Source organism: Aspergillus aculeatus (assembly GCF_001890905.1).
Source record: "Aspergillus aculeatus ATCC 16872 unplaced genomic scaffold ASPACscaffold_13, whole genome shotgun sequence".
Taxonomy (NCBI): domain Eukaryota; kingdom Fungi; phylum Ascomycota; class Eurotiomycetes; order Eurotiales; family Aspergillaceae; genus Aspergillus; species Aspergillus aculeatus.
Window position 1 is genome coordinate 1017212 of NW_017962988.1, and position 12337 is coordinate 1029548.

At 52.4% G+C, this 12337-nt stretch overlaps 3 protein-coding genes across 3 annotated transcripts; 1 reads left to right on the top strand and 2 right to left on the bottom strand.

The window, feature by feature from the left end:
- Nucleotides 1–6888: 6888 nt before the first annotated feature.
- On the bottom strand, nt 6889–8933 carry ASPACDRAFT_53822 (oxidative DNA demethylase; the record flags this gene model as incomplete). The annotated part of the gene is made up of 2 exons (XM_020202801.1): nt 6889–8698; nt 8779–8933. The coding sequence occupies 2 exons, from the start codon at nt 8931–8933 to the stop codon at nt 6889–6891; spliced, it is 1965 nt and encodes a 654-aa protein (XP_020054066.1).
- Nucleotides 8934–9705: 772 nt separating this feature from the next.
- Nucleotides 9706–10527, top strand: ASPACDRAFT_62697 (uncharacterized protein; the record flags this gene model as incomplete). Its single annotated transcript, XM_020203816.1, has 1 exon — nt 9706–10527. One exon carries the CDS (start codon nt 9706–9708, stop codon nt 10525–10527), a length of 822 nt encoding a protein of 273 aa, XP_020054067.1.
- A 196-nt stretch (nt 10528–10723) lies between these two features.
- ASPACDRAFT_45826 (uncharacterized protein) lies at nt 10724–11547 on the bottom strand (the record flags this gene model as incomplete). The annotated part of the gene is made up of 2 exons (XM_020201686.1): nt 10724–11164; nt 11248–11547. The coding sequence occupies 2 exons, from the start codon at nt 11545–11547 to the stop codon at nt 10724–10726; spliced, it is 741 nt and encodes a 246-aa protein (XP_020054068.1).
- Between the last annotated feature and the right edge of the window lie 790 nt (nt 11548–12337).

The window sequence follows — 12337 nt, forward strand, 5'->3', positions numbered from 1 at the left end:
TCTGGATCCGGAGCCGACAACAAACTCGAAAGGCCGATGAGATTTGATCAGTACATGTTGAGGATGAAGAGGGCCAGGTTCCAAAGGAAGAAGCAGAGGCCATCCTCGGTCGGCAACGATCTCGATGCGATGCGGTCTGCTTTCACGTGGCTGCACTGAACGATCGGCCGCAGGGGTCCCACGGTCTGCGAACTGCCGTAAGCGTAATGTTGCGTATGGCTATGTACAGTACCACCAGTACCACCCACCCCCCTCCATGTTTCCTCCATGTCTCTGACTGGAGAGTAAACCTGTCCTCCTTGCAGCTGAGCAGATGTAAGTTCACTTTCTCCCTGCCTGGCAATGACAATAAGCACCTATGTGATAAGCTGGATCCCCTGGAAGTTATGGGACCTACCACACACCGTGCGAAGGGTCCATGCCTCCATGGCGTCCTTGACAGCACGCTCGAGTGGTACAAAAGCACGTTCTGCGAGACTATTGAAAGAATACCCGCCGGCATGAAATATTACGAGCTACAATTTCAATTCGTACAAAAACCAACACCATTGGCGGTACGGAGTTCTAGTACATCTCTCTGCCAAAGTCAAGGTCAACGTCGGTTGGAAGAGAAAGGAGGGAAGTTAATGGAACAAAGCGTCGTCTACACCATAGAGGGTGGGCGTTTCCACCGTGACCACCTTCATCATCTCAACCAGTCCTAGGTGCAAGCGAGAGGTAATTATGGTCATGATCTGTTTTGCTATTCTCTTGCGCGTCAAAGTTTGCTTCAGCTAGTCCCGAAACATGATTCATTTTTGACTTTCCAGCAGCCGACACATGGCAACCACGGTGGAATGATCGCCGCTAAAACGCCTGCTTATGGAGGTTCTGGACATGCAGCGGCGTCAGTTGTTCAGCCACACGGTCGCCAAGAATCCCAACGCCCTGTAGCATAAGACAGTACTGCTATGTAGTATGTACTCAGTATGTACATGTACCACTGATGTAAGCATGGATGTACTGTGGTGACATGGATGGATAATCATGGTGCATGTAAGTATCCCTTCCTCTCCCACATGAAAGTATTGTACACTACAGTGGTGAGGTCAGACAGCATCAGTGTAACTAAAAGGATGACTGACTGTCTAACCATAGTTTGTAGACTTCCTGCCGAGTATCATCAACAGAGCAAACACACGTACAGTACATTCGTCTTCTTTGGGACAATGCAGAGTCACGTCAAGCAAGTACAGTACCTTGGAATGCGACCATTACCAACGTGCATACTTCATCTCCATTGAAGTGTACGGAGGACTGTCTCCATATTCTCCCTACACCTGTCCACTACAGTACATGATCAACGCGCTTCTACGGAGTACTGCAGGCCCTTCCTTACCTGCTGAATAATACTCTCTGGTCGATCAGGGCGTTGGGAGCGAGAGTCAGTCGCTGTGACTCGAGACACGAGTCTCAGCTAGTTTCATCCCTTTGCCTGGTGTGTGTGCTATGCGTCGTGCCATGACCTACCGCCCATACGGTGGCGGCCGCCTCAGTTGCTGATTCCTCACCGACTCGATCCTTTTTGCACTTGAGGGATCAAATCGACGGCTAAGATTATCGCAAAACCTATGGACTCTCCGTACTCAGTCCACCAATCCATCAGGGCTCCTGTTGCTTTTTCCCTTTTTCACTTAATCCCCTTGTATTTTTCTGTTATGTTTGTTTGGAATCTTTTGATGACTAAGTTGTAGAAGACACTCGATTCACATTATTGACTGAATCAGTCGATGCAACCTCGAAAATCCTCCAGCTCTTCTGAAGCACATGTACTGTACTTCCCCAAGTGGAAAGAACAGTGCTATCCATCTATCACACCATGTGATTGCCAGTGACCCAATGTCATCAACAACGTGAGATCAAGAATCCGGCAATGCTCCATCGTCCATCAGCCGGCGACCTGATTCCTCATGACAGGGGGAGTCACTTGAACGATGGCGATCGACTGATTGCCATGTTTTCTTTTTCCACGTTGAGGGGAAGAACCCCCAGCCTGCAGATCGTGCAAGAATTTCCCCGCTAGTCTAGCGTGGCATCTGCCATCCAATCGTGGAGTCGATCAGAAGCCAAGGTAGTACTGGTTAAATATGTGTGTCTAAATTGAGAAGATGGGGGTAGCATCGAAACCTGGTCCAGACTATTGTGTTGTTATTATGGTTTGCTATTATTGTTGACTTATTCTTATTCACTTGAGCGGGAGCGAAAGGATTATTGTTGCAAATAATCCATCCACGCCCGTTGTGCATCCGGGCCACCAGAATCCGATAGAGCCACAAGACAACCACATCAACCAACAGGCACCACTGATTTGGATTCATCCTTCGACGGAGTCGGGGGCGGGGTCGGAATCGGGTGACGATCGGATAAATGATGCATTCACCCGCCCCTCCTTCGTCCCTTTGGGCAATTTCTTTTCTTTTGTCTGATCGCGTGAGAAAGCTGTGTCTTGTGCGCCACCCCCCTCCCACGGGGCTGCCGTATATCTACTCGATTACGGTGATTCACTGCTGTTATTATCAACTGCGGCAGTAAAAGGAATTCTTCCAAAATCCGGGCAAGGTTGGTAGTGGTTTGGCAGGCAGCACAAAAACAGGTGCGATGTCGGACTTCCCTGGCCTGGGCGGGAGATTAAGCCAGGACTTCTCCAATCACAACACCTGACCTCAACCCCAACGGTCCAGCCTATTGCGTTCTACTGGCCTCGATTGACTATGCTGGGGTCTTGACTGCGCTCTCCAGCCATGCAGCACTTTCGAGAGGGGGAATGGGCGATGTGACAGCCTTTCTATAGGGCAGGGGTGGTGTGGACCACGGAAACCCACCTCCAAGGCTCAGTCCCAAGCCCAACACTCCAACTGGGCCAACGATCGGACAGAATTCCATCGTCCATCATCGCTGGCCACGCGCAAGACTACGAGTAATATGGCCCGTCAGCTATTATTATTGCCCTGCGCTAGACTAGGCGACAGAGCCGGGGTCGGACTACGGGTCTTAGCGCGCCAGGGTTCCTCGTGCATTATTGGGCCATGTGCCTTCAATCTATGTGACACCATCCGGCCCCGTTAAGGACCTGCCCGAGTGGGCACAGTCTGAAATTTGCCCGATTTGACCTGCTGAACGGGAGACTGCATTTTGGCCCATCCCCTCCACTTCCGCATTAATATTCTCCCAGTCGATTATCCAGGTAGGAGACCCCAGTGGCGACGCAGCAGGAAACCTCTCAGGCACCAATGCAAAGCTCATCTTGAAGGATTCAACAGAGCGGCCATGCAGCTTCGGAAGGATTCTCATGATAAGTATTCCCTGCTTGAGGCTTGATTCAGGTCGTTCTTTAGCTATCGACAAATGCTCCTTCGCCGCGCGGGAAGGCCAGCTTCCGGGCCTTGCACCCTGCTCGCTTGATTAGATTGAATCTCCAGATGTGTCTGGGCCGAACGGGCCAGGATGGTTACATTGACTCTGTCAGTGACCGCGTCAGCACTCAGTATCTAATTTATGCATGCAGGGCCTCGAGCGGAGCACGACTGCTGTTCAGCCGGCTGGCTACAGCATCTGTAGAGTCTAGTTTTCCAGCTCCAAGGCCTGGTTCAACCTTAGTCCTGCTGGGCTGTCGTGGTCTTGAAATCGAGGTTGATCGAAACAGGTCAACCGGGGTCACTGTTCACCATGTTGTCGTCCGGCAGCTGCCCTGCGCATAGTATCGAAGCTCGGACTCCCACCTGTCGGAGAGCTAACCATCTGGACCCCACGCTTTAATTAAAGTGTGCATGCTGACCTCACCTCCTACCCTTGCGCATGGCCATGGCGTAAATATGCCAGAGCAGGGTCAGATGCAGCGGTCGAACTGATCCATGCCAACTGCAACTCATCATGGTGCCTGCCCCCCGAGCCAACGAAGCCACCAAGCAGACTATATTCAACCTGCTTGCACAGGTTCGGAATTCGTCCGCCGGGGAGAGCGGGGGTTGCTTCTCCGACCAATACTCCATCATCTACCGAAGAGAAGCGCCCAGGTTAAATTAAAGACATTGTTACTTGACTAAGAGAAGAAAGATAGGCGAACAAAAACAAGCGAGCCTGCACGTTGGACAGACCAGTATCTGCTCCGAACTCCATGCGATGCTACCTCACTAACTTAGCCCGAGTGAGGACCACCTCTCGCTCGAATCAGCATCCTCGAACAACGAGACTAGACATCGGCAAGTCAATCATGGATCACCCGCGCGATGACCCAAAGCAGGTCAGATTGATCTCCTTCTCTCTCACCCCAAGCACTTACAAGTAAAGCTTAGTCTTCCCCTCCCATTTGGCCCCTCTGGACTTAAGTCTACACTACCATCCCGTCGGCCCTGACTAGCGCTTACTCACGAAGCCACTAGCCAGAGACTCCACCGCGAATCCTTCAGAAGGATTCCTTCTGCTCCTGGATGGAGATGGACCTCGGTTGCTGTCCCTACGGAGTAGACAACGCGGAAAATCGGTGGAGCCCATCTCTTCACGGCGCACGCGAGGTGAAGAATCCGCCGCCATCACTATCTTTCAGGGACCACTTTTTCGTTCGTGCAGCTGCAACCTTAGTCCGGTAGTCCGGTCAGCGGTCGTCCATGGGCCGACCCATAGAGATGATTTTAAGCTCTATCAAAAACAACCACGAGAACGACACCAGTGCCTCACTCTCGGACAACTCCCGATGAATCAGTATACAATTAAAAGACCCCCGCAAGATGTAAGCAAGCCAAGCGAAAACGAAGCAAGCAAATCCCGGTTCAAAACCCAAAGCCCCCATGGCGGATAATCCTCCCCATGCGCGCCATTGCAACAAAAAAGCCAAAAAAAAGCCAAAAAAAAAAAAACAAAAAAAGAAGAAGGCGGCTGACACATAATTGTCCGAACCTGACGGATGGATACCTATCTCCTGCACGGAGACATTCAGCACTCACAGTGTAGTAACGCCTTAGTACTAGCAGTCAATGACCTTCCCCCGCTTCTCATACTGTAGTACTCCGTAATCTCGTCCAATGCTCATATACTAGGTATAGACCAGATGAAAAAGTCCTCAAAATGCCCGCGGTAATTAGCATTGACTTACACGAAGGAGAGGAAGGGCGATTCCCCCCCCCTCTTTCATTCCATCCTTCCTTCCCATCCCACCCCCATCTTCCCTCCCTGCCCTCACTCCGACTCCGATGCTACATTGGCAGAAAGTTACTTTAGTAAAACCGGGAAAAAAAAAAGCCCAGACCAACACCCATGCCTATAGGAAGTTAGACCTAAACCTATCGGACCTTTTCTCCGTCGGAAGAACGGACGGAAGAAGCCATGAGCTCCGAAAGTCCGAGTGTGGCTGATAGAAGCAAAAAGAGTTGGGTTGGGTTGGGTTGGGTTGGGTTGCCACGTGGTTAAGGCTACCTTCCGCACGCACTACGTTCTTTCTCTTGGAACAGTGTGGGTTATTGGTTGTTAGAGTAGTCGCAAGGGGGTTTGGGTCAAGGTTGATTGATGTTGTTGGTCAGCTGTAGGTGGGTGGTGCTAAGGGTTCAAGTGGGCAAATTGGAAGGGGGGGATGGTGTTTGGGATTTTTGGACTTGAAACTGCGAGAGCTTGGTTTTTTTTGTGCTGCAGTTTGTTGAGAATTAAGGGCGAGGGCTTTTCTGCATGCTTGGAGCTGGGTGTGAGGTCTAGAAGTGCAGGCTTTGGATGGGTAGTCTAGAAGCTAGTAGGCAAGCTACTTTACTGTCTGTGCCTGGCAGATAAGAAGGGGGCCAAGCCATAACGGATGTATAGCCACAAGCTTTTCCAACGTGCCCTTTCTTTTGCTGATTAGTTGTCTAAAGGTCCAATCCAGGAACTACGACATCCCCATAGACCATAAACTAGCTATCCACCACTCGATATTTACGATGAAAGGAGATTGTCCAGAAAGAGAGGTCTGGTCTCGCAAACGCCGTTATCAATGCGAACAAACCCCCTGCATGCCGAGTATATAGAGTGGCAAAGCTATCAGCCTCACGCGAACACCTGCATCCAGAAGGACTAAGCCGCCGTCCTTCAGCCTCTTCGCATAGCCTCTAGATCGCTATTGCTGCTAATGAATCCATTCACCTAAGAAGGACAAGCCCCGCTGAGCTACTACTTTGAGTAAGAGTCGAGAAAATGAACCAGACAAAATCAGCCTTACTCGCCCTGTGCCCTGCCCTGCCCTGACTTATCCTGCCTTGCCTTTCGGACTTCCCTGGCTGGAATACTAGTAGAAGTGGAGGTGGAGGCTGTGTTCGGGGACGGCGACGGCGGCGGGGTGAACCCACCCCCGGTCCAAGGAAGATGTGGCAGAGTTGGTATCCATCTATCTATGAGACGAGGCTGTTACCTATTTCGCTCTTCGGTATAACCGTATAAGGCTGGCTTCCGGAGACGCCTGGTTGAAATTGGAGGTGTGGGGGGTGGAGTCCGAGTTGTATTGCCCTGGAGGCTGGAGCTAAGCTAAACCAACTGGAACCTGGGTTCGGCTGATCCTTCGATCGGAAGATGGGGCTCTTGCTTGGGTGTTGTCGTGTGGTAGGGAAAGGCCTCCAGATAATTTCACCGGACGGCCAACCGTCTGCGTGACTTGTGTTTGGAAAAGGACAAAAGACTTTGTTTGTCATGCAATTATTCGTTCAGTGACTTGGTTGCTGCTGCTGCATGGATATCCTCGATATGCGCGGTAGTCATATGGCATATGCAGTTGCATCGTGGCTATTCATGTAAGTAGTAGTTGACCCGATCTATGTTTTATATCCTGGTCTGAATATGGCTCCCAAGCGTTGTGTATGTACAGGTGGATCTTTTGTGCGGAGGATAAAGAAGTGTTTACTCCTCATCCTCTCCTTCGTCCTCGTCCTCATCTTCCTCCATCTCATCAGGATCAACTTCATCATCATCCTCATCCTCGTCCTCGTCATCCTCGTCATTATCATCAAACTCTACCCCCAGGTCACCGGTGATATCCCAGCGGTCACCCTTAGCAGCGGCACTAACGTACTTAACAAACTTGAGCGTGCCGCTGTCGCGCAGGACAATGCTGAGGCGGTTCCAGTTGGCCGCTGTGCTGAAGAGAATGCTGTCGTCTTCGTCGCCGGCGGCGGACCGATAGATCGCCGCATCGCCCTCGTCCTCATCATCGACGGCCATGTAAATCTCGTATCCACCCACTGCGGGCTCGTCGGCAGACTTGACATCGTCCGTGGACTCGGGCTTGGGCTGGGGCTTGGACTTCTCCTCGGACTCGCCGGTAGCCTCCTCCTCTTCATCCTCCTCGTCGGCGCCCACGGGCTCCCAGCCGGGCGTGGGCGTCAGGCACAGAGTGAATTCCAGGCGGGGCTCCTCCCCGGTATAGCCGCTGGCAAGGGTGTAATCCTGGCCCCGGCGGAAGCGGCGCGCCATGTAGTCGTAGCTGGAGACGCGAGCCGCGCCGGTGATCAGGGCCAGCCACTTGCGGAACGCCCGGGACGGAAAGAGGTCGTTGAGGAGCTCCTGGAGCGGGGTCTTCTGATCCTCCGTGGCGGTTCCGTGCTGCTGAAACATGTAGCGTTGCTTGTGGGGGGGCCGGGCAACAGTCCACCCGGTCTGGGCGAGGATCTCGTCCGAAGAGCTGGGCAGAGATTGCTTCTCCTGCTCCTCAATATACGTGCGCACCCGAGCGGAGAATTTGTCGGACAAAAACTGGTCGAGGTTGAGGGAGGATTCATTGCCGAACGTCTCGGACATCTCCTCGGCGATGTCCGGAGTCAGGTAGGAGGGGCGGATGTATTGAATCAGGAAGTTCAAGTCTGACTCCGTGAACTCGGCGCTGGGTTCCTCCTCCACCTTCGCCTTGCCCTTCCCCTTGCCCTGATCAGTCTGTCCGTCCGCTTCCTCGCAGACGACCGGCTTGGGCTGAGGGAGATCGTAGATGTCGCCTCGTCCCTGAAGCTGGGCCAGACTGCTGCGCTCGGCGAGCTTCTCCTCCAAGCCGGCCTCGTATCCGTCTTCGCCCTCCTGCGGGATGTGGAACCATCCGCTGATCGCCATGCGCACCCGCTTCTTGGACTTGTCTTCGTTCTCCTTGGGGTGGTAGACTTCCTCAACGTCGTGGAAACTCTCGCCGGGCTGGACGGTGAAGAAGCTCAGCTGGTTGAAGGCAGGGGGAATGCTCAGGCTGAAGTCAGGACTAGGGATCTTGACATCGTCGCCGTTGACATCCTTTTTCGTGGTGGTGGGGTACAGGCGCAATGCACCACCCCATTCCTCTTGCCATGGGGTGTCCGGGTCGGTCAGGTAGAGGATATAGGATACTCGTCTGCTGCCAATGACGTCGTCATGGCACAACAAGTGGCAGCCTTCGTTGTAGACGTTGATGGCCATGTCGGTCTTGCGACCGCTGAGCTTTCCGGATCCGGTCACGGCGGAGAGGTATTCGCGGAACCGAGCAGAGTACATAGCATCGCGCAACTTCAGGATCGAAGGGAGCTTCGACAGGGACTCATCATCAAGCCCGTCCAAGTTGGCCAGATCGCCCGACTGGAAGATCTTGTAGATATCGGTCTCCTTCTCAGTGAAGTCGACTTGGGCCTGGATTTCGTCGCGGACAGCCCGTAAGAGGGAGGGCTCGATCAAAGGGGAAATGACTCCATGCTTGTAACTTGAGCACTAGTTAGCCTTTTGTTTTGAGTATAGCATCTGAATGATAGACGAATTGGTGATCGGGTGGGGTGGACATACGGAGCAGATTGAGCATACTGCTCGGTATACTTCTGTTGCTCCGAAGGGTCGAACAGACCGTCGCGGAAACGCGCAGCGGCTTCCTCACTGGACAAAGCACGCTTTTTCGTCTCCGGCTGACCCTTGCTCGAGCTACTGTCTGTCTTGCGCTTCATTTTCGGTGATTTCGATTGAGATGATCTGAAAGGAGGGGAAGCCTTGGGAGGGAAAATCGAGGTGCGACAACGGAGGGCTGGGGATCTTTTTTGCTAAATTTTAGTTTGGCGGTGAGGATTTTGCAGCCTTCGATTTCAAGTCAGCCCATCCATCAATCAGGCCATGCAACCATCTACGGTACGGTGCGGTCTCTCTTTTCTTGGGCACGGTGTTGGAGATAGCCAATATGGTATAAACTTGTAAATTCTAATAACCTTAGCAATTCAATTGTTACATTGTCTATGGACTACGTCCTGTTCTTCGACAAATGAAGGACTTAGTAGATGGTGGCTCTCGGTTCCTGAGTTGGCGGCTGGAAGCTTCGATTGCTCCGCACTGGCCGATAATGAATCCCCCCCTGGCGATAAGCCGCCTATCATCTCCATTCAACCCATCTGCCCCATCATCACTGCCTATCACTTCCATCACCTCCCTCCATCTTCTGCCTTCTGCCTACCACTTTCCACCTCTGTTACAGTGCCACATTCACCCAAACAGATATTATCCTGATAACCATTAGCTATCCTCTGCTGGCAGACAAACGGCTCGCCTCGCTCTTTCACCCCCAACACCGACCCCTCACTGAGTACAGCGCAGACGTCATTGAGCGCCGATCGCGGCCAGCAGTCCTTCGATCCAGCAATCCGCTTGATAGAGGGATCGATCCCGTCCTTCAATTTCGCCCCTCTCAAAAATAGTCAAAGAAACACCGCACGGGGAGCAACACACAATATGCAGCCTGTACAAGAATCCCAAGAAAGTTCGCCCGATCGGCCAGGGACTCCGCCACGCCCACCGTATTCTCCTGTGACACCGACCTTTGCGCATCTCGCACCTGTCATCTCTCCCTCCGTGGCAAACGGGGTATCGCACCCCATCGTCCCTCCCGCCGCATCGCCCTCTCCCACAACGGCAGCGCCGCCCTACAACGGCTTGACGCCGGACTTTGCTCCTCCCCCGCAGGCCCCGCGTGCAGCACCCTTCTTCGCTGCGGAACCCGCTCCAGTGCCCATTTCCGAAAGCGAGAACCCCGATGCGATCGCACTACGGTCTGCTATCTCGATCTTGCAGCTCCAGAAGCAGCAGAGCCTGCGAGATATCCGGACATTGGATGAAATGAAACGAGCGGCGGCGGCGGACCCGGAAGGCTTTGCGCGCGAACTGGCTGCGGGGAACCTTACGGCGAAGGATAAGGGCGGATTTATCAACTTCCGCCATGACACTACGCATGATGACGAGGATGAAGATGAGGATGATGGGATGGGGGATGATTCGAAGGAAGGGAAGGCATCTGGGTTTGGAACGATTCCCCCTCCCCAAAACGTGGTTCGGATGCCCCCGATCAACTGGGCCAAGTATCATATCGTGGGCGAATCGTTAGATAAGATGCACGAGGAACAGCGGCGCCGGCCATCCGCGGGGGAGCCGCGAAGGGATGAAAGCGCCCAGCGGGCCCCAGAGTATCTCCTGGCTTCACCGTACCGACCGCTGACGGACAAGCTAGACAGCTCGAGCAAGGCCAAGGGGACTGGAGCCAAGAGCAAGAAGTCCTGATCAGGCCTCCTTCTCTAAAAATCAAAATCTGTTTGGTAAATCGACTAGACAGTGACAACATTAGCATTCATATCAAGGGCTAAGATCACAGAAAGCGTGCAACAACCACAAAAAGAGGATACCACCACAGCTGTAGGAGACGTCCGCGTGTACAGTATATGACAATGTGGAAGTTTCCCGGCGACGACACAATCAATCAAGCACAGTTGAAATCCTTCAACTCCGCAAGTGTCTTCTGCAGCCTCTCATGGGCCTTCTCAACCCGTTCAATTTGTGCCTCCATCTCAGCCTCAGTGGTGATCGCCGAAGTCGCCTTGAGCTGCACCGGGGGTAGTATGGCCATCACTTCGCGCACCTCGTCCTTGGACGCCTCCGATGCTTTCAATGCAATCATCGTCCGATACCGCAGACTCTCCACAGTCGCCTTCCTCCTGTGCTCCTGTTCAATGATCCCAAGCATTCGTTTTTCCGGACCAACCTGCTCACACCCGCATGCATGTGCGCTCAGCCAGGCCTGCGCTTTGGGACAATCGGCCCGCGTCTGCATGACGATATCAGCGACGGCCTCACGCGACAGAGGCGGGTTCGAGTCGCTACCATCGTACCGCGAGACCATCTGTCCAGATACCTTCTTGCTCTATTTTGTGGGGGGGGAGGTTCAATGTCAGCAAGTTGTGCAATTTCAGGAAATTCGTCATGTTGTCTTCTTTCATTCCGTACCCCAATATGTATCTTCAACCCCGCCTGATCAACCTTCACATGTACTGCTTCATCCTCGTCGTCCAGTGTCGCGAACGGGGACGCGAGCTTCGCGGCTTTCTCCGCCCAGAACCTGGCCCACGCCAGCTGGGACTTTTGGAAGGTGTAGAAGCTGTCGTGCTCACAGCGCTTGGATCGGTCGTGGGCAGTGGTGGAGGTGGGGGCGTCAGGTTCTCTCGCGCTAGGATGAGGTCGAGGGTGAGGTGGAGGTACCGGACTGGAGGGTGGCAATTGGGTGGCCTTGCGTTTCTTTCTTCCCATCTTGGAATTTAGGATACGGGGTCAACGAGCTTAGTCTGCTTGAATTCTTGATCCGTCTGAAGGGAGGAGTAGATCGTTTCCTGAGAATGAACGGATGAGATGACAAGATGAGCTGGAGTAGAGATGAGATGAGATGAAGTGTAGGTGAAATGAGAGGGAGGATGAGGTTCAAAGTGGATCATGCTGATTACACCTTCTCCCACTTTCTCTCTCACTCTCTTGACGGGTTCTGTAACTCCTGAGGTACTGGAGCATTGATGTAAAAGTCCGTGCTGGGTCATGATGGTCATTGTAAATCCGGGGGCGCTGGATACATGCTGAGGGAGCATGCAGGTATACTGCGTGCTAGTAGGAACAAAGCTGCTATACATTACTAAAAGTTATTCTAAGAATATAGACAATTTTGATTAAATAGTCCTAACACAGTTTCTTAGGTAATCTTTCAAAAGATCTTAAGATTTAGGAAATCTATACCTCTAAATAGGAGATACTCTTGTATGTGATTATATATCTAAACTTATAAGATTGGATAAGATCTGTTAAAAGTATACTAGTTCTATTAGATCTAATCTCAACAGTATCTAGTTTTTAAGACTTGTAAAGATTAGGTAAGATTATTTTCCTCTCTAAGTAGACTTACAAGTAGCTCTCTTCTGATAGCTGTCTCCGGCACCTCCTTACTTTTAGTATCATGTCATCTGGAAATGTAGATAAAGCCCCAGCCCCAGAGAGAAGTGTCAAAGTGCAGCGAGGAGCCAGCAAATAGCCACGATGAAAGCGTCCAAACTTG